General features: G+C 36.5%; 1 protein-coding gene across 2 annotated transcripts in view; it reads left to right on the top strand.

Annotated features, from left to right (window-relative positions):
- GFRA1 (GDNF family receptor alpha 1) overlaps nt 1–26,769 on the top strand; it is a 138,977-nt gene extending 112,208 nt beyond the window's left edge. For both annotated transcript variants that reach the window (XM_085319087.1, XM_085319086.1), the window contains exons 7-9: nt 486–664; nt 23,725–23,781; nt 25,011–26,769. In XM_085319087.1, the coding sequence (XP_085175213.1) occupies nt 486–664; nt 23,725–23,781; nt 25,011–25,172 (398 nt within the window). In that variant the 3' untranslated portion in view covers nt 25,173–26,769. The remainder of the gene's footprint in view (nt 1–485; nt 665–23,724; nt 23,782–25,010) is intronic.
- Nucleotides 26,770–27,035: the final 266 nt, after the last annotated feature.

Genomic DNA, 27,035 nt, shown 5'->3' with positions numbered 1-27,035 from the left:
TTGTCTTAGTTAAACCTTTTTGTAGTTATGGACATACTGGTTTAACACAACAAGCTGTAGAAATTGATATTTTGGCTGCTCTCTGTAGTTTGCTGTGTAACATCACCTGTCTGAAGTAGGACATAACATTCATCCTAAATTTTAAATCTCAATAGTAAATTTTTTAGGCTTTTAGATGGTAGCAAATATGATTACAGTAAGTTTTATAGCTTCTGTCAGGAATGACTGAGAACATTGCACAGAACATGACATTTCAGATTAGAGATGTTGTTATTAATTATGAATCCTCATAGTTCATGTTTCTGATGTGTCGAAAATTAATTTACTTTTCAAAATAAAAACTGTATTTTTATATATAAACATTTTCCATGGAAGACCAATATTCCATTTACCTGTACTCTCTAGCATTGATTTTAAAGAAATATCATTTCTACTTTCCACCATTTGTTTATAAGTTGAAATTCATCTGTAATGTATTTTTACAGAAAATGCAATTCAGGCCTTTGGCAATGGCACTGATGTGAATGTGTGGCAGCCAATCCTACCCGTACAGACCACTACAGCCACAACTACAACAGCTTCCAGACTTAAAAATATGGATTCAGAGACAACTAACAATGAAATACCCACACACAATGATTCCCCAGCATGTGCAAACTTGCAGGTAAGAGAGCCTTGTAGTTGCTGCAGTAGAGAGAAGAAAATTGTTCACAGATACATATATGTTGAATAAATAGATACCCACTTTGATTAAAATTTCTTTTTATTCTACCATTATAGCTACAAGCTTGATACATTGTAAAATACCAGAGACTCATATTTTAGGTTAAAAACATGCATATTTCAGAGTAGATTACATTCGCACCATGGTCCAGAAACAGAGCATAGGATTTATTTTGTTATCACAGTTTTGGGTATGAACATGGCACTCTCCAGACCAGTCTACGTGTCTGCCAGTGTAGGTCAGATGAAATTAATCCCCTGCATAATCCAAATTCAAAAGTAAGTCTTAATGTGAGCTAGCATGTCATACTGCCTTATTCCAGTTACTTTGCTACGTTAGCGCAATTAAACTTGTTATTTAGGCTTAGTAGGTGTAGATGTTGGGGAATATGGGATGCTACAAACTACATGGTGCAAAAGGTGGACAAAGATACAAGCTGTGCTGGTTCAGGTATTCTGTTGAGTTGAACGCAAGTCTTTGGCCGACGGATGCAGTATTCCTTGGCATTTCAGACAGCCAGTTCATAATATGTTGCTGATTCTGGTTATTAAAGAGGCTAGCCACTTGCTGAAGACAGTATATGCAGCTCTTAGAAAGCCTGGAAAATGTGGGGAGGAGAGAACTGCAAAATCTAGGCAGGAAAGGGCTTGAGCTAAAAAGAAATGTAAACTGAAAGCGTCTCTAGGCCTGAAGGTTGTAGAAATCCTATATTAAAAAATACATCTTTTATTATAAAAATTTCCAGTGGCTTAAGGATACCAAATTAAGTCGGGGTAGATCAGTTTGGCCCATTTTCAGCTGTATCCTTACAGAAGAGCAATTGCTATATGATATTAATGAAAGTCTCAAAGTTCAAGGTTTAAAAGTTTCATCTGGTATGAAGATACTTTTATCCTCAATTCACATAAACTTCCAAACTCATTGTCTTCTTATAAGATAGCATTCACATTTCACTTGATTATAAAACATTTGATTCTGTACTCTACAGGTTAAACAGTATCAGAGTTTCCACATTCACCTCAAGGGATAGTTCATATATCTCAGAAATGTATTTCACTTCATTTTTCTTTCACCACTCTCATCTTAATTCATTTTTTTTTCCATTTACTTTGCATATCACATTGGCAAATTTCAGATGACTTATAACAGCTACAGTCCCAAAGTATATGGATTTAGTGGTAGATGGTGGTGAGTTTAGATTATTTAATTTTGATCCTATTTTTGCATAACTGTACATTCGTTATTAGTTAAGGTATGGATAAGAGAGTGATAGTTGTAGGCACAGCATTCCCATATGCGGTAGTCATTTAACTAGAAAAAAATAGATTTAAAGTTATTTAATCTTTTAAACCTGGAACTTGGAACATCTTGTATTTGAAGCAAGAGCTTGATGGGATATTTTTAATTCACTTCATGTTATATTAAAAAGCTGTTTTATGGCAGAAATCATGTTTGCCTCCAGTATTTGTCAGTCCCTTATAGAATAAGGCCTCCAGATGCTACCAAAGTACATATGATAAATAATGAACTGAAGAAATGACAAGCAATCACAAATCCCATTGGTTTCTGTTTGACTTGCAAATATTCCCCAGCCCTGAATATATGTCTGAGTGTCTTGAAAATGAATTAAATTCTTTCCCTGTCCTCTCAACCTTACTCCTGATCCTCTGGCATTTTAAAGACACATCCCACATCAGTTTGTCAAACTTCAAATGTACCCGTGATATACTTGATCAGTAATGACACAAGAAGTAAAGATCTCTGGGGAAAACAACTTGGTTTAAATAAATGATCTGCTGGTTTGTAGAAGCTGTAGAGATGTCTGTACTGAAAGGTCACCAAAGTTATGAGAATCTAGCAGTTTTTTTCTTGTGAAATACAACATGCTGGTGCTAGCTGCTTTCCTGTGTCAGAATTGGAACGCAAAGAACAAATCTTTTGTATTTTTCATTTTGCATTTTTCAAAAAATAATTTACAAAATGAACCAAACCAAGCTCTCTTCCTCTCCTTCTTTTTAAAAAAAGAGTCCTGTACTTGCTGGACAGTGTGGCACGACTTTGCATGTGAGACATAAACCTCAATTCAGATTTTACAAAAGAACGGGAGGCATTCATATTGCATTTGGACAAGTGTGTTCATTCCAAGACTTTCCTTCTGTGAAGGGTATGCCATTGTAGTGTTTTCAAAACATGCACATGTGCATCCAAAAACGTTCTGAAGGACTTTGTTATACACTTAGCATTTGAGCTGAAAGATTTCAAAAAGGGAATTAGCCAAAATATTGTGAAAAGTAGAATTAAAAGCATTTGCTTCTGCACAAAAAGACAGTGACAGACCAGAGAGAAGAAAATTATCATTGAGATGGGTCAAGGCTACATCTTGCAGTTAGTCCATTTGAAAAATACAGTAAAAGAGGAAAGAGCAGGAAGGGATTGATTAGTGTAAATTGCCATAGAAATAAATACTGTAAGGGAGAAAAGAGCAGGAAATGATTGATGGGTATAAATAGCCATAGAAATGAACAAATACTAACCTCTTGAGGGTGTAAAATATAAGACATCAACTAATCTGCCAAAATTGTCACCGTCTGGGCAATTTTTGGTACATTTTTTTCTGACTTGTTCAAAGGGGTCATATGAAAAGCACGAATACGMTAAGAGTAAACTAATGGCTTCATCATTGTGCTGTGTTCTCTCGCATACCTACATACCTGGGAATCTGGAAGGGTTATGAGTGCTTAAAGACAATGCATGATACTGGCTTTTGATCAGAATTCAGCATTTATTTCAAATACCAGTTGAAGAACTTGTATATCACTTTTGCTTCCATGAACCATATAGAAGTGATTCCTCATTTAAAATTACCATTGTTACAAGCATTTTTATGTTCTCCTATTATTGCAGTACTTTTCTTATTTCACTTTGGTGCAGAGGTATGTTGATTTCTGATATATGCTTATTTTGTGTTTGCATATGCATTACTTTCTGTAATATAATATACTCTTATTTCTATCCCCAAATTAAGTCTGTGCTCCATCTTTTCCAGGAAGACGATTAACTTCAGGAAGCATCTTACAAACTCTTTTATAAATTTTTATAAAYCTATAAGAAAATTTGCTAATGACAGGCAAAGAATAAATAATGATTAGCTTTATATAAAGTGCTAAATTCAAATATTTTTAAGGATGCTAAATACCATGCAAAGGATGATCAACAACGGATATAAAATAATTTGTAAGCTATTTTGTACAAAAAGAAAGAAAGAAAAGGTGTGAATACCAACAATGTCGTCTGTATGAAGACAGATTTTATTAAGCAATTGTCATCCCTATCTTAATGCTTTCTATTTAACTGACATTTTGTTTCTCCTTCTCAATCACAACCTGTTTTTGGCACTCCAATCCAGAAAAAGGTTGTAGCGTTTCAGTGTAGCATTCTACCACCACTGCTTGATCCATCATGTTGGATTATTTGAAAAGGACAAAAAAGATGAATTTGACTGTGTACTCCCCAAAGTATTCTTCAAGGAAATTACTATTTCTGCATTTAGTGCAGGGAACTGAAATATTATATAATATAAAATTCGAGTGAATAGATTAGAGTAGATTTGACCAAATGTTACTACAGCATCATTATAGATAAATAAAAAATGCAGGCTTTTTAGGGGGTTCGCTATAATAATTTAGAGGACATTTTACACAAAACTCAAGATGATAGAAATTGCAGTAGTTACGGACATTTCAGTCTAGCTTTGGGCATCAAAATGTATCAGCTCCATAGCTAGTTCTGTACTTTTCTGTTTTCACATGTATTATAAGTGTCTTGATCTAGTAAATCTTAATTCAACTTTGAGGGAATTGAAAGTTTCTGTGCTTCTGAAGAAGTGTGGGCAGTGGGCACAGATATAGATGAGATGCATGGCCCTCTGGACTGAAAGCAGGCAAGTCTAGAATGTGAATATTTTTGTGTTCTCAGCAGCAAAAATAAAAAGAAATATATGAGATATGAATTAAAATGCACAGATGTTTTGAGGAGAACAAGAAGGAAAAGAAAAATTTAGATAYGTAGACAAGTGAATTCTTTCTGTTTGCTTGTATGATTTGTGAGTCTTTAGAATACAAATGTTCTTTTCAGAAATCTTTTTTTTCCCTTCCTCAGAAGAAAGCTATGATTCCCACAAATTCACATAATTTCAGAACTCTAAGGAATTTAAGGACTTTTTCAGAATTTTAAGAAAAATCTATTATGGCAAGTCTTAGGACAGAAACAGGAGATAGAGCTAATGATTCTCTGAAGAGGCAAGGACTTAAACATGGTTCGCAGATTGAAAATGTCTGTACTTTTAGCTTACTGTAGGTTTAAGTGTTACAGACCCTCAGCACTGGGTCTGCTAATCCTGTGTTTGAAATACTGTCTGTAATTACTTAATGTAGCTACCTGTGTGATAAATATTATTATTACAAATCAATGCGTAGGTGTTAGGAGAGGGTTAAAAGCTTCAATGTAATGTTCTGAGGATCAAGTCACAGCAGGGGTAGAGCTTCATGGATTGGTAATTAGGTGGTGGGTGAACAGAAACACAGGCAGTATGTAGGTGTTCTGTTGATGAAGGACTAGTACAATTGCTGAAACAGTACTCTAGAATAAAGATAAAGTGAACTTTATAGCACCAGTATTAGCTATTCCACATGGCTGACACCCTCTTTCCCTGCTCCCTTCACTTAGCCTGTGATCTTTCTGTTTATTTTGCATTTTGTGGAAAACAAGTGCTCTCCTTTCAAATGCTCTGCCAGCTCCGTCCCTCAGGAGAACTCTTATTTGGGTATCTTCCACTAGACATTGCACCTATTCGGAAAGTTTCGGTCTGGGTCAAAAGATTAACAGGAATGTAAAACATCTATTGCTATACCAGAACAAATTGTAAAAAAAACCCAAAACAAAAACAACCCCCCAAAAAAATAGAATGTTGATTAGATGTTTCATATGAGAAGATTTAAATTTGCCTCCCCTATTTCCAGGGTTAGCTGAGATAATGGGGACAGCCTGCTGACACAAGTGATTTACAGAATACCTATTGGCAGTTTTTATTCTAAAAAAGCAACATTTTTTAATTTGTCTCAGCAGCAGTTCTGTGTAATCTAAAGAAGTCTGTGTGTGCTTTGCATTTACAGATTAATATCTGACAGTTAGGGAATAATTTAAAGTTTCGTCTTTTGTCGTACCCTTCTGATTTGGGGACCACTGAACTAAATCCTGTTTCACCAAACTGGAGACTGCTTTGTCCATTGACATTGACTTCAGTGAAGTTAATCCTCATTTGCTTCATCACTATGACAGAGTGGGTCTTGAGAAAATGTGCTCTGAGGAGTACAAGACTCCCCATGACTGTGTTTAATGCATGCTTCTTGCACCTTCCAGACACAACTGAAGAAAGTTAGATTGCAATAAGAGACGGGTGGGTCTAGGTTCTCTGGCTGCTTGGCCGCTGTCTTGGAGTTTCTAGGTGTGAAAACCATCAGCAGTCCTCCTGCATTGCTGTTCCTGACAGGATGCCTGCATAGCGAAAAGCTTGTTTGCAATTAACATATGCATACATCCGTATTATGGTATGATAGTGTAGGCTGCTCCTGCTCGGAATAAGACTCCGCTTGTCTTGTGTGCTGCACTGTCTTTCTCAAAGGATTACAGGACCACACAAGACAGATCCTTTGCAAGCTTGTTGAAATCCTGCTAAAGTTAAGATCTGATGAATCTAGCTGATTGATTTCTCAGTACAGGGACCCTTTTGCCTGTCTTTTGACATCAGAGGAACAGTCTGAGGATATAGCCAAGTATCATACCCTGTAGACCTAGTGTTGCTGTGAGACATCAGGCATTAGTAGCCAGAAGAAAATTGTTTTCGTTTACCAGCCTTAGTTTAATTTCCTCTGTGGACATAGGGCTCACTGCAAATTCGGTTACAATTTATGGAGTAAAATACAGGTGATAACTTGCAGATAGTGTAAATCAGCATGGCTCTGTTGTCATCACAGCTACACAGATGTGCATCAGTTAATGTTCAGTCTCTTTGGCACATAGAGCTCTCCTTAAAATTTGACCTTATATTTAATGATCTGTTCTCTAGTTAAAATTTTTAAAGGTAGAAATATGTTGAAAGTCAGGTTTAATAAACTTCTGTTACTGAAAGATAGAAAAATGTTTTATTTTCTGTATTAGAATGACAGTTTAAATAATGCTTTTTTTATATAAATACACTTTCCATTATAGTAAAATATGGTACACATACACTGTTTGGGTGCATACTATTTCAGAATTATTTGGTCAAGGATAAACTATTTTACAATTCATTTTTTAAAAGTTTAATAGTCTAAGCATCTTTAGTATATTATAATAATACAAAGCTTTATAGTAGACTGTAAAACTCCAGATTGCAGTTTTAGGAATCATGCAATTTTATTTTATAGTTTAATAATTGTTCAATTGAAAGTGAATGTGAGGTTCCTAAAAACCAATTTAATGACTTACAAAAATACCATTTTATTAAAGTGTACTGCACACCTTTACAGAAAGGTGAAATTTCTATGGACAGATTATAGTTTTTACTCTCAGAAAGAATTTTGCAAATTATTGCTGTTAAAAGCAGATGTAGCATTTGCAGTATTCCCCTAAGCTACAGTTGTTTCTACATTTCACAACAGTATCCTATTATGGAAATATCCACAAAAATATAAAGCACTAGAATAAACCAGAATCAGAAAATTGAATCACATCAGATCAAGCCAAATCAAGCTATTCGTAGCCCAAGTTATTACTTTATATGTTCTTCATCATATTAAAGGTATTTCTAACGCCAGACAACTTCAGTTCTCAATCAAATATCTAGTCCATCACATACTTCCCCTTTATAACAGATAGCTCACCATAACCTGCAAAAAACAGCTGTAAAATGGAGCACAGCATTATAATTTAATTTTAAAGCATAACAACTACTAATAAAATTCTAGGCTATGACATTGTGATTGTAGATATTTAATCATATTGTCTTTAGAAGTGCAGTTCATAATATATTGTGCATTTATGGAACCTGACAAAGCGTTTTGTTTAAAACACATTGCTTGTTGTTAGCAAATACTAGGTTTTGTTCATGACTCTGCTTCCAAGTATACTTGCATAAGTAAAAGTAACTCCAGTTATGCCAGCAGAATGATGCTGTTGCAAAGCAAATACAAGCAAGAGAAAATGATGCAACGACGTTTCTAATGGAACACAGAACAAGAATAGAATCCTGGAAGTCATTAGTACTTTTTTGTTTTCTCCTGGAGTAATTTGCACAAATAAGTTCTACTTATAGATCAGAATTCTATTGTACCAGATATTCTAAAGGCTGATAATGAAAAGATAATGCTGACATTAAAACCTCAATGAATTGCAGTTGACTTCAGTAAAACTAGCATCTCATAGCCTTTATTTATTCTGAAAACCGCATAGAATGTTTTAGTGCTCTACAAATGATAAATGCTTTACTGTTATAAACTAAGTTAAAGCACTATGTTATCCTCAAGAATCATAGAATCATAGAATCAGTAAGGTTGGAAGGGACCTCTGGAGATCATTTAGTCCAACCTCAGCAGGGTCACCTAGAGCGTGGTAGACAGGGTTGCATCCAGGCGGGACTTGAATACCTCAAGAGAAGGAGACTCCACAACCTCTCTGGGCAACCTGGTCCAGTGCTTCGTCACCCTCACAGGGAAGAATTTCCCCCCTCACAGTCAGGCAGAACTTCCTGTGCTTCAATTTCTGCCTATTGCCTCTTGTCCTGTCACATGGGACAACTGAAAAGAGTTTGTCCCCGTCCCCTTGACACCCTCCCTTCAGGTACTTGTACACATTGATCAGATCCCCCCTCAGTCTTCTCTTCCCYAGGCTGAAGAGGCCCAGCTCTCRCWGCYGTTCCTCATAGGGCAGGTGCTCCAGCCCTCTGATGATCTTTGTGGCCCTACGCTGGACTCTCTCCAGTAGCTGCATGTCTCTCTTGTACTGGAAGTATATACACAGAGCTAGATGAAGAAAGCTAAAGAAAAAGATTAGTATAAATCTCAGGTATTTAATACTATTGTTGATGCAGAGATATTTCTTCCTAAAGCATCAGAACAGCTTGATAGTTGCCAGAATTGCTCAGTGTTTGACAAAGAAATATTTCTTCATCAATTCTGCCATTTTTTGCAATGAATTTTTATTTACAAGACAAAGGCATGTGCTCAAGATGCTACCAATTTCATGGTATTTTAATAAGTGAAATATGTATTTAATCACCATAATTGAAGTGGATGTTGATGATTTTGTTTCCTAGTGTCATGGTTTAAGACCAAGTGACAGTGTAGAGGCTAAATGGATTTGGATACCAGAACATTTTAGTCACAAATTAGATTCTGGTTTAGGGGGTTAGGGTCTGCCATTCCTGGAGTCTTTTCCCAAAATATCTGTTCGTTAATGTTCTTAAGTGTCCTTAGTTATCGAATTGGTTTGAGCACACCTTTGCTGGTGCTTACAATCTGCTTGTCATGGAAGCTTCTGGACACTGCTGAACTTCTTGCTGATCAGCAGGTGGCTTCCTTAGTTTGGCTTTATTTGGCTATTTTGTTGTTCCATTTAACTCATGATTGTGATGTATTTTCAGTTCAAAATAATTTTAAAGGAAATAAAAACTGTGTTGATAATTCACTGTTGTCATTCTATTAGTGTTCTTATGATGGTAGTGGGTAGAAGCCACTGCCCTGTAATTGTGGATCTTGAACACTTCCCCGGCAGAGTTCTCCCCAGTACAACCCAGGCCTCAAGTCTGTAGAGTTTAATTATCTGTTATTTGGAGACTTCAGATGTTCAAGATGACTTGGTGGTTTTAGCTGAATAATTGTTATGAATTTTACAGAGTTAAAAAAGCRTTCTAGGAAGGTGTATGAATTTAGGTATTCCAATGCAGATATCACAGTTAAAAAAAAAATCAAAAGGATGCCTTGATGTTACTCACTAGATGAAAATGGGTTTGAAGGCATTTGCTATATTCTCTCCCTCTATGCCAGAATGAATCATATAATATTAGGTTTAAGCATACTTCTAGCATCTTGCCTTTTAAGGGAATGGATGTTGCATCTGTGTTCATGCTCAGTCTCATGGCAACATTACTTTTCCTGTAGTATCAGCAAAGAAAATCACACTACATGTTCCGTTAAACGAATAAGAATCTGTAAACATGAATGCCCTTTTTAAAACGTGTGCCTATGCTCTTGTAAGCCCTCCCTGCTGGTACGAATAAAAACTCAAGAAATACACTGTGTTCCTCTGGAAGGAAAGATCCCTCTCAGGAAACAATAAGCAAGACTAATACTGCCTATTTATAGGATGTTAGTGTGGACCTGTTAGCTTCAATTAATGGGATTATCTACTCCCTCTCTAAAATACCACTTCTGGTTAACAATTAGTCTTTATTAGATCTATTTTCTATCTATGTCTTCCTCTCTTTTTCTTTCTTTCTTTTTCTTTTTTTTTTGGGGGGGGGGGCTTTCTGCTTGCAGATCTGCTTTTTAATCTTTGGGCATTCAGCTGACTCATAGAATCGTTCTGATATGAAGTTCACTGGCATTCATTTTTCTGTATTCTCCATGTCTAATGTTATGGCTAAATGCAGATACAGGGAAAAAAAAGAAGTAGAAGATGGAGCAGAAGGAATGTTGTGCCAGTGCGACACAGGAGGAGGCACTGTGCCATAATTGACTTAGCTGCTTTGAAAGTTTCAATCGAGATTGGGGATGGGGTAGAGGGTCGTGACTATACTGGGATGCAGTAAAAGATTGGGGTACAACTATCTGTTGGTTTGGGAGAAAATCTGAAGCAATCCAACTTCCTTACCCTTGATTAAAAAGAATGCTTTGCTGTCCTCTACCCACAGCAAGTCCAAATACATGAAATATGTTTATGCAGATAAAGTCATCTAATTTGAGGCAATCACATGACCTAATCAAATACTGATTCTGTTTGTATAACGCCACAGTTTTATGCATAGTAATTATCACTAACTGTATGTTAGAATTATCAGTTAAGTTACTCCTTATATGTTCATCATTCTTTAATCTCTATATATAACTCATAAACTAATGTTCTTAAAAAGTAAACAGGCTCTCAGTTATCATGTGGCAGATGTGTTCAAAAGCATTTTGGTAACAGTAATGAAGATTTTTAGGAATAGTTTCTTCCTCATAACAAGCAGTAAATGAAATATAGAAGAGCCTGTAAGAAACTAGTACTATAATAAGTAACCATCGTAAACTGCACACTGATGAGAAGGGAGCATAGCTGCAAAAAAAGCGTATAGTTGAAGAGCTAAAGTTTGGAACCTTTTCCTTAGCATGCCTAAATCTTTCATGTATTCAAACCAGGTTTGTAGGAGACAAAATGAAACACAGTCTTTTAACAAAATTGGCTAACATATACTCTTAATAAAAAACATTAATGAAAACAAAAGATCTGAACATAAATATAGTTTTATTCTGCTTTTAACCTGCCTGCTCATTTTACTTACGGTCTTCAATGCACATTTATAATCAAATACTGGAAATAAATCAAATCTCTTATCCCCTACTTACCTTTTATCCCTATGACTTTTAATCAGCTACCTTACCTGAATAATAGATCTCTGCATTACCCTTAAACCATTTATTCTGAAACATTTTTCAGCCTGCTATTGAGTTCCAGAACATAAGCTGACACCCATTTTAGTTCCATGCTTTCAAAATCAATGGGAGTTCAAAATGTTTATTTAAGTTTGTACTTTGGAGAGTTAGATCCTAGCAGTTTCAATCCAGATTGTAGCTCTAATCAGTGGACTAGGTCTAATAATTCCACCTCAGGTTAAGTCCTCCTGTGTCCTTAGCTCTTTCTGTGAACCACAGATAAACAGACTGGCTTTTGTGTATAATGCACGATATTTTTTCATAAGTTCACTTAGCATGTATCCTAAAGAATTATAGGATTATCCTCCCTCATGTCTTTCTTTAAACCCAATTAGGTATTCAAGGCATTAATTTACTAAATGCCTTAAATACACTGTAATGTAGAAGCTTCAAAATGCCTCTAATTCAAGGCCAGATATGCCTTTCCACATGCATGTAAACATTTGCATGTACTGAATTTGTGCTCAGATTGGAAGTGTGTGAGTTCAAATTTATAATGTGCACAGCAGGTATGAGGCGTACCAGGTAGGCCCTATGTAACTAGCTGCAACCTTAAGTACTGATTTATGCCGTAAGTTGTATAAGTGGATATATAAATTAAGCATATACAAATGAATGCAAAGCTGTTACCACTGTCTCTGAAAACTTGATTCTAAATTTTGGCTGCATAAATCCTATGTATGCATTCAAAAAGACTTGTTTAATCAGACAAGTTCTGATCAATAGTGTTTAGTATGATTTTTACCATGGGTTGCCTTCCTCTAGAAAAGGTAGTGCATTAAAAGGCTGCATGTATCTGAGTTAAATTCTTGACGCTCACTGGGAATAAATGTTCTATGTCGGTATGCTATTTTCCACAATTCAGTCATGCGTGTACTGTAATTATCCAGTTCTGAGGGCAAATGCAAGGATTTTTTTATGTAGGGGACTGTTTATATGCAATTCCAGAAGTCAAAAATACAAATCTAGAAGGGAAAATTGCCCCCTTTTCATACAGATTTGGAACTTAATTAGTTTGGCATATTCTTGCAGCTATTTACAGAATCATGCTCTCATCAGGAGCCAGTCTGACTCCTAGTATTTTTAATTAAGATTTCCTGATTATTCCTGAGGATTCTGCCATGCTTATTTGCAGATGAGAAATTCAGATTGTTGTAGGCACAACTGAAAAGATTTAGATAAAATCATACCCAGTGTATGAGCTTAATGATGATATTAAGGAATTATTAATTAAGCAAAGGCTTTTCACCTTCAGGTGAGATACAGTTTTGTATTTTGTATTTGTTTTGGCAGCTCTTTGATAAGTGGCCTCTGTGAGAGAGCTCTGTTCTTTGGGAGCTGAACTGGTAGCCCTGGGTCCACCTCACACAGGCAGCTCCTGAAAGACGAGCTATGCTGGCACACATCACTATAGCAGGAGACTGGATTCTGATGTTTCATGAACATTTTTTTAAAGAGAACAACTGCCAAAGTTACAACTCCAAATAATCTCCAAGCCTGTTCAGCATGAGGCGCATCTGCTCATATGCTCTGAAAGTCCTCATTCATCATCTGTTGCCCTTTGTTACATACACGCCTGTTGTAGTGCAATTACATTCATCCATGCACAGCATATCAGAAATACTATGTACTTCACTGTTAAAGTGGTGACTGTGTGAGCAGCATAGTGATACCCCAGATCCCTTTTAAGGATGCTGTTCTCAAATACTAGAGAAGTTACTCCCAACTGGGCCATTGAACATGGTATGTCTTCAACCCACAACTTCAGTTCTCATTGGGACAGCCAGATACATCAGTGCTGTATCAATAGTGGTGTGAGAAATGATCTGCATTGTATATACAGTATACATTTGGTAATATACAACAGACACAATGTGCACAGAAAATACACTCATCTCTCATCTCTACCAATGCAGTCTCAGTTTTAACTTTACATACACTGGTCTTTAGAGGTAGGAGTAGTATGAGAAGTCATATTGTTGCTGTGGTTGGTGCRTGTACAAATGCATTTTTTTTGGAACCTTCCTTTCTGGAAATGACTCGATGTCAATTTATTGACATTGAACATTGCTAGTCAGGCAAAGCTGATACATGCAAGTATTAGATATAGGAATAGAAATATCACAAAAAATACCATCCACTTGTTTTCTACTCACCTCAACTATTAATAAAACTACTGTGTGTTCAGGGAAATATTTGCTGCCAGCCATCATTAATCAAGATCCTCTTTAGATAGCACTCTCAAGATGTTTTTCCAGGTGAAACCTTCTAATCTCTCTCTTGAGTCCCACAAAAGCATGTTAAAATGTGGTAGCACAGGGCATCTTCAAAATTTCTCTTGTAGGGTTTGCAAAGGAATTAAAAAATCATAGATACTGGAGGACTTACTCTTTTTAATAGTGCAGATAATCTCACAGGCAGATTTGTGCCACTTTTCTGGACTGAACCTGTCCCCTAAGAGAAGGAGTTGAGAACCACCCACTCATTTCAAAAATCTTATTGAATGGTTGTCAGAATTGACCTGAGTTAGATTAAACTAGCTACCTGTAATATAAAGCTGTATATCCCATTAATAATATCCTGAATTCTCCGTTCTGCCCCAAAATAATACTTCAAAAAATAGGCAAACTACCCAAAATAAATCTTCAAAACCTTATTTCAGTCTAATATGGAAAACTTCCAAAATTTGCCCAAAATGATACTATCTCATCTGATCTCAATCACTTGATTTATTAGCATTCATCTAATTATATTTTCTGATTATTAAATATAGACAAGAATGTAAGCCTCTGTCTCTTCTGTTGATGATTTGTATGATGAAACAAAACAGATTTTATCCTGTGAATACAGTTTTGCATAATCTGATAATTATTTGCATGATCTGATTACTATAGGCTCAGAATTATTTTAATATGGTTATAATTGTTAAACATTAAAAATTCTCAATATTTTTTGTGTCTAAGAAATACTTTCAGTTATGGAAACACATTTCTCAGTACTTAGTGAACTCAAATTTGCGACGATATACACAGATGATGTTAGGCAATTACTTTGTATTTTCACTTGCTACAATATAGCCAATGGAAGAATTCCTGTTGGTGCAATGGGATCTGCCCAGGAAACAGTAAGACATCTTTCTAGTAAAGTTACGATTCTGCAAACTCCTCTTGAAAAAGAATATCTCTGCTTACTTGAATACCTTCATTGACTCCAGTGTAATTGTTCTGTGTGAGAGCATTGTTCATGTTCAAATAATGGATATGAGGAAAGCCACTACTACCTATGAATTAGAGTTAGAATTTCATCCCTAGTATTTAGAGAAAATACTTGGTTTTTCTCTCTTTCAGCCATGCTATTTGTGTGGTTCTGGCTGAATTCTTGCAGAAAACTCTGTCAAAAACACAATATGCCATAGCCTGTTTTCATTATCGTCCAACCTTGATAAACTTGATTGTTTTTTAAAAATAATCTTTCTTGTATATTTATTCTGAATGGTATTTTAAGTGTTAAAAAGGAATGTAGATTCTGAGGTAGTGTAGCAAGTTCACTAAAATTTCAGCCTTGCCAATTCTGAGGCTACATCTGTGCACCTGCATAATTCAGCTACAACATTAAAAGAGTAGAGAAAAAATGCTTTAAATTTCTGTTTCAGTGGCACTTCTGGAGAGCGGGTTGTTTGGAGCCAAATATGTAAAATTCACCAATTAATTCAAATCACAKCTGTTCAAGATTGAATTACTTAACAAAAAAATCTCTAAATCAGGTCATGATCTTAGTAACAGGCATAGCCACACAACTACAGATATAGGGAAAGTAATATACTGGGAGTGATATATGTAAATAAAATTGAAGATGAGAGGGCTTAGCTCTATGGTGGGCACCTCAAATAGTTTATTTCTTCCTCCTTTCCAAGCAAGGTAGCCTTCCTTCTCTTTACCTCACTGTAGTTGCAGCAAAGTTGCTTGTTATCTGAAGTGTTTTCTAAACCTTTGTAAGGCTGACCACTCTGTTTTCTTTTTGTGTGTGCCTGTGCCAGTCCTCAGAGCACATGCGCATACACATATGGTTAATAAAGACAAAATCCTGAGCATTTTTAGTCACTTAACTAAAAGCAGATGTTCATGGTTCCTCCCTTCCCTTTAAAATTTATGGGTAAGTGCAGTGCTCAGGAAACCAGCAATAATATCAGTTGCTTAAGGTTGGCGTAGCACAAAAGCAAGCTTCCGTTAACGCTCAGTGCTCTAGGCCTTATGAAGGCTGATGTTCAAGCAAGCTTGCCTGATCTTTCCTTCCAGCTGCAGGACCAGAGGACAGTACCCYTGGTCCTGTTGCTGGAGTGTGGAGGCAACATGTGACCTTGTTTTCTTAGTCTCCTCCACCTACTGACAGCTTGGGGCTGGATGTCTCATGAGGCTGACTGAGACAGCCAGCACCATGAACGCTTCCCTGCTGAGCTCTCTCCACGCAACTCCGCTTTTGCCTTGTGAGGCTCCCAAGCTTGTCTTAGCTGAGAGTCTCTCAGCTGTGCACCACCCTGATACCTTCTAGTGAATGTGAATGAGAACTTGCTTGTAACATGCTTAGTATAAGCCTGCCTGCATGGAGGAACACGGTGCAGCAACCCTCCAGCTAGCAACTACCTGTGATGATACGCATGCAAATATTAAATACGGTGTATAAGCAATATAGCTGCATTAGTGTGGTGTCTCTTTTCAAGGCTCATTAGCACAATACAGGCCTGTGCTGTTCTGGCTGAGTTGCTTTTAGTCCCATAGTAGCCTCAGTTGACAGCTGCTCAGGAATGTTTATTCCACACTCCAGTGCACCAGGTAGCGTAGTCTAATAGGGGAGGTAGGTACTCTACCTGCCTGCCAAACAGCACAATTTTGTTTGCATATTCGGACACGCAAGGGCACACACTCCAGTCTGAGGAAGTGCTGCAAGATCTGTAGTTCTTCAATGGCTTACCTTTGTTCAAGATTAATATCTGAATATGTCTTTTAATTGGAATTGTAATGGCTTTTTGTTCATGTTTCTTTTCTTTAAATAACATTCAGTGCACAATAGTCAGATGCTACCTGTGACGGCTATGTATGTCACTGGGATGATGATAGTTGTGGTAAATCACTAGGGAAATGAGTTTTAATAATAAATTCCCAAACAACTAGTCTCTGGATTAAGTGGCTTTTCAATTGGATAGGAGAAAAAAAAAAGGCAGCCTAAGCCATTGAGATATTAACCTAGCAAAGCTTGTTCCATATATGCTTTTTAGTATTCTGTTTTCTCCTCTGCCCTTCTTAATGCAAAAATATTTGCTTGAGGCCAATACATAAAAAGACCATATTAGGAGCATTGCATAATATCCTCTAAAAATAGGAAGCAGGAATCTAGGACTATACAAATTCATTTTACTCAAATAATGAATGACTGAACACGAAAACAAAATTGTAACAAGTTACTGTACTGCCATGAAAGGTAAGTCAGTCAGTTCAGCTGGCTTGGCTGGGTGTCATATTTTGTACTATGCTCACTCAGAAACTAATTGCTTGAAATAAATATTTGAAGATCTCTGTGTCTGGTCCTTGTAAGCTGTTTGATCAGTTTGGTATTTCTGATAGGTTCTGTTTTTTATAAAATCTTTAAGAGCACTGTTAGGCAGTTTTTGTGCCATATTGTCCCAGCCATATGAATGCAGTAAGGCTTAATTAGGCCACAACTTTATTAACATAATTCATCTGGGAGTGATCCATTAGTAATTTATACAGTACAGGTCATCTTTTGTTCTTTCCACACTTGTTTCTGCTCCTTTAGGGAGGCTTACTTCCAGCCTTCCCTCTCTCCAAATTGAATTTTCCCATCTTCTTAAGATTAAAGAGGTTAGAGAGAAGAGATTTTCTTGTACCTCTCATAGGCTTTATCAACTCTTAGGCCCATTTCTAAGGTGATGTCTGCTGCTAAGTCTTCTTGCAACTAGAGTCATCAAGGGATCCAGATATCTGCACTGGRTGCCTGTTAAACTAGAGGTAATTTGATCCATACTTATCTAGCTGTTCTAGGGGAGAGACACCATTCCCAGCCCATCTGATCCAGTTCTGCAGAAACTGAGCGGTAGCGTATCCACAGGAGACTACAGAGCTCCCTCCTTTATTTAATCACAAGCACAGAATGGGAGGTGCTAGTGACAGAAGAGCGAGAAAGCTGATTTTAGCAGAACAAGGATGTAGATGTTTTCCAGCCCTTCTTCCCAGGAAATTCCACTTGCACACCCTGGGGTGAAGCCCTTTCTTTTTAACCCCCTTTTATGCCGAATGGATGCTTGGAAATTTTCTTAGGAGAGCCACTATCCTTTTTTTTCTTTCCTGACCAGACTACAAATTTCCCTGTTTTCACATTCCCTCTGTTCTTTATTACCTTATCTCTGATGCTTAAGCACTCAAAACCAGCAATAATCTATCGGCATCAAGGGGTAAGAGGACTTTTTTTTATATGCAATGTATGTACCCTTAAGAAAGTCAGAGCTTTCTTAAGATGAGTGAGTGGGCAATGCTGCCCACTGAGCAGCTGTCTGTTGGCTTTGGACTGGGCCTGACTCATCAATGCTTGAACTGGCAAAGCTGTGGGTGGCAGGGCCTGAAGGCAGTGGTGGCATCATCCAATGCTCAAGTCCTGCTGCTGTGCCCAGCTGTGATAAAGCTGCAGGGGGAATTCAAACAAGACCCTCGTAGAAGATTTTGGGACAAACTGTGAAAGTTCAGGAAAGGTACAAAGCTGTGGGGGCGAGACCATAGTGTTAGAAGATGATGGGATCTGAACTGACTGGCTGATAGACTGTTCATTTTAGTACATTGTAGCCTAAAGTTTTAAGCAGTTTGTGTGTTTTCCCAGTGCATRTTTGGACACAAAGGAATAATTGGTTTGTATTATTTAATATTATCAGCTGAAAAACTTGTCGTTTGATTCTTACTATGCTGAGTCTTACCTACCTGCCTTTGGAGACCAATACCTGCAGTCTTCTGGTAATGCTTGTTTCTAAAAGGTACTTCATTTATTGTACAAAGTGAGTTGGCAGAATGTGGTGCCCTTACATACTACATGACCACCAATAATCTCATGCCACAGGCTTGCATATCTAGGGCTAATTCAGCAGGAAAAAACAAAAAAAGAAGAATCGGAAAAAAAGATTTGACTTATTCTAAGACTGTGCAAAGCTGATTGTTTTTATGGCTTAAATAGCTTTTCACCTGGCTGTGTGGTATAGTCTTCAAAATTATTTTATGCTGAATTGAATCCCTATTTTAGTGGCCTGTGCCTCTGACATGCACTTTGTTTGTTTTCCCTGTTGAAAGTAAAGTGCAGCATGGCAAGGTTGTATTGTACTAATAAGAAAATACTATTGACAGTTGTGATAGATGCACCTAGCACTAAGTGAGTGCAGAAGTTAAGCTGATTGTGTTTTTACAGTCTGTATATTTCTCTGCGTATTGTTTGTATCCCACTGTTAGAAAAACAGGCTAGTTGTGTAGTAAATCTCTCTTATCAGCAGAAAAAAAGAACAAGAGGAACGTGCACCCTCATTTGTTATAGCTACTTCAGAAGTATGGGCATCTGAAGGATGTGTTCTGTCTCTTCTTCAAAATGCCTTGTTAATATTAACATAACTAACCAGGCATCTCAGGAGAGAACAGAGGCACACTCATTAAAATTATCTGAAAAAAGTACCCACGTAACAGATTTTTATTGTAACCATATTTCTGTTACCTCTCACTGTAATATCTAAGCAGTTCCATGAACTGCATAAAGTCCAAAGAGTGTAGCTAATAATGAGAGATTTCTTTCTGAGCTTAGGTGCTCATTCTGTGTCTGTTTGTATTTAGGTCCAAAGCATTCAGTTACCTTTACATGCTTTGCCTTCCCTCTCCTCTCTCCAAATAAAGCTCACCTCAGTTTGGGACAGTACCCAGTCAGACCTTTTGCTTGCTGCAAGTAACATAGATATGCATGCCATAGTGGATACATAAAAAATATTGTATTATGGATGACAAGCCATAAATAATGTGCATTCTATACTGACATACTGGCGACATACTGTTGCAATGTTTAATGCATTTATTAACCCTGCAGTGCTATGGTTTGTGGAAATTGGATTCATAATTGCAAGATAGCTTTCCTGGGAATAAATCCAGGGCTCTAGTGTCTGCAAAGGACGGAGGTAAAGGAATTTGGGGGGTGGAAGCAGAGCATTACTAAGTTTGAGATTTTATGGTGGTCATTAGATGGAGGACAAGAGAACATGMGGCTAGGGCGTGTTTGAGCAAGGGCTTATGAATGAACCCTTTTTGGAGACATTGAGGTTAGAGGAAAACAGGGAGTCCACAGAGACTGGAGGAGAAATCTCTCTACCAGCAGTATTCCTTTCTCCTTTAGGCAAACTAGTAACTGCTCTGCTGGTCCTGATTCTCCTTTCTTTCTAGGAGAAAATCAAGTAAGATACTTTTTTTTGTAGACATGAGCTTTTTTTTTTTATGGACAGCAGCTGTCACCAGTCCTTGATTAAGTCAAATACTTTTAGTGTGGATATTAAAAGCTAAAGGTTGCCAAGGCTGAAATAAAGCTTATGTGACTGATATGCAAATTACTGAAGCTCATCATGAGGTGCCCAGATATTCTTGTATCTAAATGTCTKTTGCTTTTGCTACTACAGTGTTGTGATTTTCTGTAAAAGCAGATATTTATTTTTACAGAATATAAAAGCTTAAGTGGGTGCAAGATTGTTGGCAGTATGGGGGCAGCTTCATCAGAGTAGCTCACATTATTGAATGGTAGTTCTTTGTGAAGCCAGGTTGAGTGTCAATGCATCTGACATAACTTCATTTTACAGTCAACAGCATGTCACAGCTGAGTGTGTAAGTCATTAGCAGATGTTATTTTACCCCAGTAGAAGAGATCTCATAACTCTTTTCGTATGTTTAASAAGTTATTTTAAGCTGCTTTTCTTTCACTATTTTTAAATTCTTTTAATCACCCAAAACAATTATGTTTTATTTAATGAGGAAAGTCTCATAGATTTTCTTGTCAGCAGAGCTAACAAGAGCTTTATATTAAGACTTAAAAGTTTGAATACAGACTTATTAGCCATTTGTGTGTACTATTAATACTTCTATGGAAATAGTTATTTCCAGCAAATTTGAAGATACCTTCTTACCTATACATTAGACATGTAGGAGACCTGAGATGAGTGTTTGGTGATGAATCTTTGGAATCTTGCATAATGTACAACTCTCTTTTCTCAAGTGCTCTTCCTTGCTGATGGTGAAGATATTCCCTGTTAGAATTGTCTGCAACTGTATGTGAGGGGCACAGCATGCTATTGATTTAATTTTTTAAAGATAACGGAAGAAGCTGCGTGGTAAACAGCTGATAGCTCAGGATATCCTTCATAATTCAAATGCATGGCTCCCCATCTGAGTGTACTTCCACCAGAGCAATTGGCGTAATATCCAAGCCCTGATTTTTCACCTCTGAAAAGGTATTCGTTCACCCTGAAGCACAAATACAACAGTTCTGCTACATGTAGAGCCCTTTGAGCATGGGAATGGGGCAGGAAGAATTTTCCCCTTAGATTGTAATTACAGGACATAAGCTTCCTATCGCACTTCATTCTATGTATAGGATTTTTTTTCTCCCCACTACTTGTGATTTAGTGATGTACTGTTGTATTACAGTAGTGCAGCCTATGCCAGCGTTTCCATTATAGCCCGTTTTTACAGGTTTATAACTCAACAGTAAAAATGTACTCTTCCAATTTGAAACTTGGCATATAACGCCTCATCTCATCCTCAAAGTGATTTTTTTTTCTGAAAATCTCTTTCCCTCCACCTTCTCCCTGCCCCCCAAAGAGACAGTGTTTTTGCTGTATTTTTAAAAGGAAGACATTTTCCATGGGAGAAAAGCCTGCCTGATTATTAAAATTACTTTTCGGTCCTAAGAAAGATAATAGAGGACATGTATGAATAGGCATTGTTAGAATGACTACGTTAAATATATGACTACAGATAAATAGTACCTTCCAAATTAAAGCTAGGGAATGTTGACCAAAATTACTGAAAAGTRCTTATTTATGTTGAATTTGTTTCTAGCTATTGATTTTACCCTTAAAATAGTTTTCTGAAAGATAGATGTTTTTTAGCTGATGCAGCCTGATGCTTATCAGGCTGAAAGAAGTAAAGAAATGCTTTGCATATAGACAAAATGATGACATTTTCCTCTTTTCTTATTTGAGAAATACACTTTGTCCTGAAGGAGTGTAAATTCCAACTTTGGTGTTAGGTTAAGACCGAGAAGGAACAGTAGCCTGTGTTCTGAACCCCTGCGGGTGTATGCAACACGGCACGATGTTTCCAATAGACAGAAGCTTGGATGGACTTGGAAATTTAACCCTAAATGGCATGCTAGAAAACACTAGGTATATATGGGCCTTACAGTTTACACTTCAAAGTCTGAATACTTCTTTTGAAGCCTCACATTCCAATTCAATGTAGTGTCGATATGTAGGATATAAGAAAATTAGGACTGACATCCACTTTGGATTCTCCTTTACCCTTCTGTCTTATAGGCAGTTGGAAATAAAATCTAGCAAGTTGCCGTTATTTGCCATGAGTTTCCTTACCTGGATAAACAGCTCTCTATTTAGGAAAAAAAAAAAAAAAGGCAAGAACGCTTCAGTATGTTGCTTCTTGTAGCAAATTTACTTCCAGGCATTTCTTTTCCCATTTAGATAGCTAAATTAATGCTTACTATGACTAACTTAATGGTACCAATTAGAAGAGAGAGTCTGAGAAAGATTGAAATCCATTTTATTAATGAACTGAGCTGTTATTTTATTATATATTTTTAAAACTAACATATCTATCTATGCACTTGTACTATTGATAGGCTGTTGCTCACTTAAATTCCAGCTGTTTCTGTTTTCTAGCTGTCTGTAATGTCTGTTTATAAATATAAAAATAAATAAAATTAAATTATGAGAGGCAGTGAATATGTTTCCTAATGAGAATTTCAGTTTCTTTATATGGAGTTTAAAATTAATAATTACACTTGAAGAATGTTTTATATGCAGACTCTCAGATATAAAATAGAGTGCCTGTATGTAGAATGTTGGTCTGTGTAACACAGTGAGATTCAGATCCTCATTTTGTGCAGGAAATAAACTACAAGTCCAAAAAAATTCCAGGTGGAAATATCAGACACGCTAGTGCTGTCAATAGTTTTGTTGTGTAAATCCAAGACTTCTATTTTAAGAGTTCATTGTACTTTTAACACAAGTAGCTCCTGTAAAAGAATGCTGTCTATGTTTCTGAAATATTCAAAGAAAAAAACAATGCTGAGATTCACTGCTGTAGTGAATCTCCTCAGTAACATTTGTTCAAAATATCATCAGCACCATGAGGATAGATGCTGCTATTGTACGATGGAAGAAAAGTTCTAGCCCAATCAAGTTCACATGAGCAGTAGAAATATTGAATACCTTATGATGCTAAACAGAGGCAGTACTGTTGCTTTCATTATGTGTGTGTGATGCTGCCATCAGAAACATTACTTACTGAGTCAGTATGTGTGAGAGCACACAGTGATAGCAACAGATATGTATCATAAGATGTGGCCGAAGATACATCAGATTCTTTTTTGTAGGCTTTGATCATCTAAAATATTCCTGCATTTGTTAATATTCCATATATAATTATCGATGTTAAAAGACTTAGAAAGTGAGAAAGTTTTGTGGCTCTGTGGCAGCCATGAAATATGTTAAAATTATATTTGTCATAATAATACATGGGTAAATCACAGGTATTATCATGAATAAAACATTCTAGTGGTGTATATTTTCATGAAACTTAGGAATAGAATAGATTGTTAATATTCAGTAACATTACAATAATTGTTAACTGTTGTATATCATTTCTTCTCGTGAAGATCCAACATGATTTTTAAGAGTCCACAGAACATAACATGTTCTATGCATTTGATGCCACTCATCACTGTAATTATGGAGTACATCGTATCCTTAACTGACTGTTTCGGGATTTGTTGTGAATTTCAAATCAGAACATGGATGTTATTGGAACATGTGTTGTTACATTAAGAGAGCTTATTTGCTAATAATATCCTGTACTGTGAGAGTCATAGGAATATGACAATCTATGTGAATTTATCATCTGACTTTTGTGATATTATAGATAACATTGTATAGGGACTAACTTTTCCATTTGTTCATAGGCACAGAAGAAGCGGAAATACAATGAATCTATAGATACAGAGCTCTGTCTTAATGAGGTAAGAGTGTGGATCCTATACATTTCACAGCACAGGTATCTCCCCTTAATGTTAAACCCTGAAAATAAATCTTGGCCTTTTGCCTCTCCAACATGAGGGCGTCCTGTGCCCTCTTTGTGAGATTAGTACCATCACTGATAATAGCACACTATGCAGCAATAGCAGCTCTCTGGCACGCAAGCAGAGGCTCAGGGAGCTGGGTTTGGTTAGGATGGGGAAGAGATGGCTAAGGCAGATCTCACTGCTGGGTTCAGCTGTGTAAAGGGGAATACTGAGGAGATTCAGTAAGATAAGTTCAGACTCTTTTTCAGAGGTTCGTAGAGAAGAAACAAGAGGCAACAGTCAAAATTTACACGAGAAAATCTGTTGAGATATAAGAGAGAAAAAAAATCCTAAGGAGAGTGGTTAAGCACCGAAGCAGGGATCCAGAGTAACTGTAAAAACTGCCTCCTTGGAGATTTTCAAATCCTGAACTAACAGGGTTGAGCAACTTTACTTGGAGCATGTTGGACTACATGACCTTCAGAGGTTCCTTCCAGTCTAAATTGTTCTGATTCTATGATTATATCTGGTTCCTTTTACCGGGGGTGATAAGCAATGAACAATACTGCTATTAAACCTGTTCCTTGGATAGTTCACTATAATCTGCTTATAGGTACTTGCCTATACCCACTGCTGTATTGTTAGTAGCAAAGAAGACCAGATCTATAAAAACTGCAACAATTACGGAAAAAAAGGCTTAAGAAACACTTTTTGTGGGCTAGAAACATCAATCTTCTCTGATCCCATGGACTAGATTTTATCTATTTACCCCCCAAACTAACTTTTTATCAAACAAGTTGTTCTGTTGGCTACACAGAAGTTGTGGTTTCACGGCATCTGCGTTTTAAAATAAACTGGCATGATAAATGCAGGTCTCTCTAAAAAAATACTGCACTTAAACAGAGTAGGTTTTACACATGGACTCACTCTTAGATTAGGAAATCTTTTTATGTTTTCTTCTCTTTTTGAGTCTAGTTGTACTAATGTTATATGTTAATGGTGTTTTTGTCCTTCAAAGAAAAAAAATAGTTTAGAAACTACTGTCATTTTGAAAATAGATTTTATACCTTTCATAACTTTCAATCTATGAAATACAGGTGATACTGTAAACAAAATTTCATGACAGACTGAAGTAATTTGCAGTGAAAATGTGTAATGGTAACCAAGGGAAGTATTGTGTCTTGCAGAATGCTATTGGGAAGGACAACACAGCAGGAGTCTCCACCAGTCACATATCTTCAGAGAATTCGTTTGCTCTTCCTACAAGCTTCTATCTAAGCACACTGCTCATTCAGATGACAATTGCACTCTCTCTGTGTGTGTTCCTAAGTTCATCAGTCATCTTGTAGCTGCGTTACAAAAGGACATGTAAAAAAAAAATATCTGTTTCCTGTCCTCTGTTGTTTATCTGGAATTCCAGGTCTGGGAGCTAAGCTGAGGCACTCCTGCTAGAACAGTTTCAGTCAGCTGGAATTTTTTTTCTCTCTAAAAAAGCTTCTTGTGATATTTAGAGGCTTTGTGAAGTACTTGGTGCAGTGCTACATTCCAAACCCCCAAAGGCTTTTGGGCATGCATTGCTTTAAAGAGACAGTGTGTAAATTTGCCTGTAAAGCGACCTGGTTGGATTATTTTAATAATTATTATTTTAATTCTGGCCCTTACCTGAGAAAGGAGGATGGCAGTTTTCTTAAGAGCCTATTTGTCATATTGAATGGTTTTGGTTTTCAAATTGATTGAACTTCAGACTATCAAGGATGCCAGGCTTTTGTCTAACATTGAATGTTCTCCCAGAGAGTGGACTTGATGAAACGTCTTCATCTGATAAATTGCTACTGATGTTACTCTTTCAGTGTATTAGCATTTTCCTCTTTAAATGTTTATGTACTGTAAGTGATTCTGCGTTCCCTGCTGAGAAGCCATTATAAGTCACCTACAGGTATAATGTATGTCTTTCAGTTAAATTTTCATAAAGATAGTGTGGCATAGAACTTTCTAACAGTACATCTGTTTTTTAATTATAATCATCTAGCCTTAACAAGAGTGAAGAGTCTTTAAATTAACAAGAAACAACCATTGTGAAAGCTTCATAATGTTTCTTTAAATTTGAGGATAAGCAGTAGAAACAAGTTTTGCTACAGGGTTTCAGCCGTACAGTCACTGATCTATGCTTCCATTGTGATAATATAGTCCAGTTATTTTACTGTTTATTTAATAAAAATATCATACAGTTTTATTTGCTCTACTAAAACAGTGTTATCTGCTTATGTACAGATGATAATGTCAGCTCAAAATGTTACAGGAGTTTATACCTGAGTTCTACTATCACACCACTATAGAGGGAAAAGAGGTGGTGGAACATTATTTAATGATCTTTATTTCTTAAACCACAAAACTCAACACAGAAGGATTATTGATCCAGTTACAAGGCAGATTCATACATGCTTACCCACAGTTCAAGCTTTTCTCACACTAGTAATTCCTAATGCCGTTTGTGGGGTTGTTGACATGATGAGCTGTTTGCAAGACCAGTCCCATAAATTGTTTAAATAGTTTAGATGGCAGTATTGCCACTATACATGGTTTGATCACTTTGATTTTTATTCAGTGACATTGACAGCATATGCTGGCTTATGATGATTTTCTGCAGTATCTAGAAGGGATTCTTTAAAGCTTTAAATGTCATCAAATAGGCAGAATTTCTCCTAAGGGCTGTCTTTGTACCTTACTGTGACGGCTTGGTGACTGTTACAAGCGGTTATGTCCAAATGATCAACAGTAATCTGTTTTTGTTTGTATTGAAAGTAGAAGATAACTTTGACAGGTAAAAAGTTCATCATGTTAAATTTACAGATTTTTGTTAAGTCTTATACAATTATGTGCAGTTCTGCTTTGAAATGTCCAGATCAGTTATTTACAATGCAACTATATACTACAAATTACTGATTTATAAACAATTACTGATTTATGAAGTTTGGGAGTATGCAAAATACACATTTTACTAACAGATTATTAAAACTATTGACAAGTTCATCTTCTGAGCATTTTCTTCAAGCTAATAAACACTTTCAGAAATTCTAAAGTTAACTTACGTACTCTTGATTATGGTCACATAATAACGTAGGTTTCAAAGCACTGTGTGTTTGACAGAATTCTAGGATAGTGCTTGCCACTGAACATAACAAATTAGACAATATTACTCTTTAATTCTGTGC

The sequence above is a fragment of the Rhea americana genome, unplaced genomic scaffold (genome assembly GCF_003343005.1).
Source record: "Rhea americana isolate MKP2758 unplaced genomic scaffold, rheAme1 scaffold_57, whole genome shotgun sequence".
Lineage (NCBI taxonomy): Eukaryota > Metazoa > Chordata > Aves > Rheiformes > Rheidae > Rhea > Rhea americana.
The sequence above is the reverse complement of the archived record's forward strand: the minus strand, read 5'-3'. Positions and strand labels throughout refer to the sequence as shown.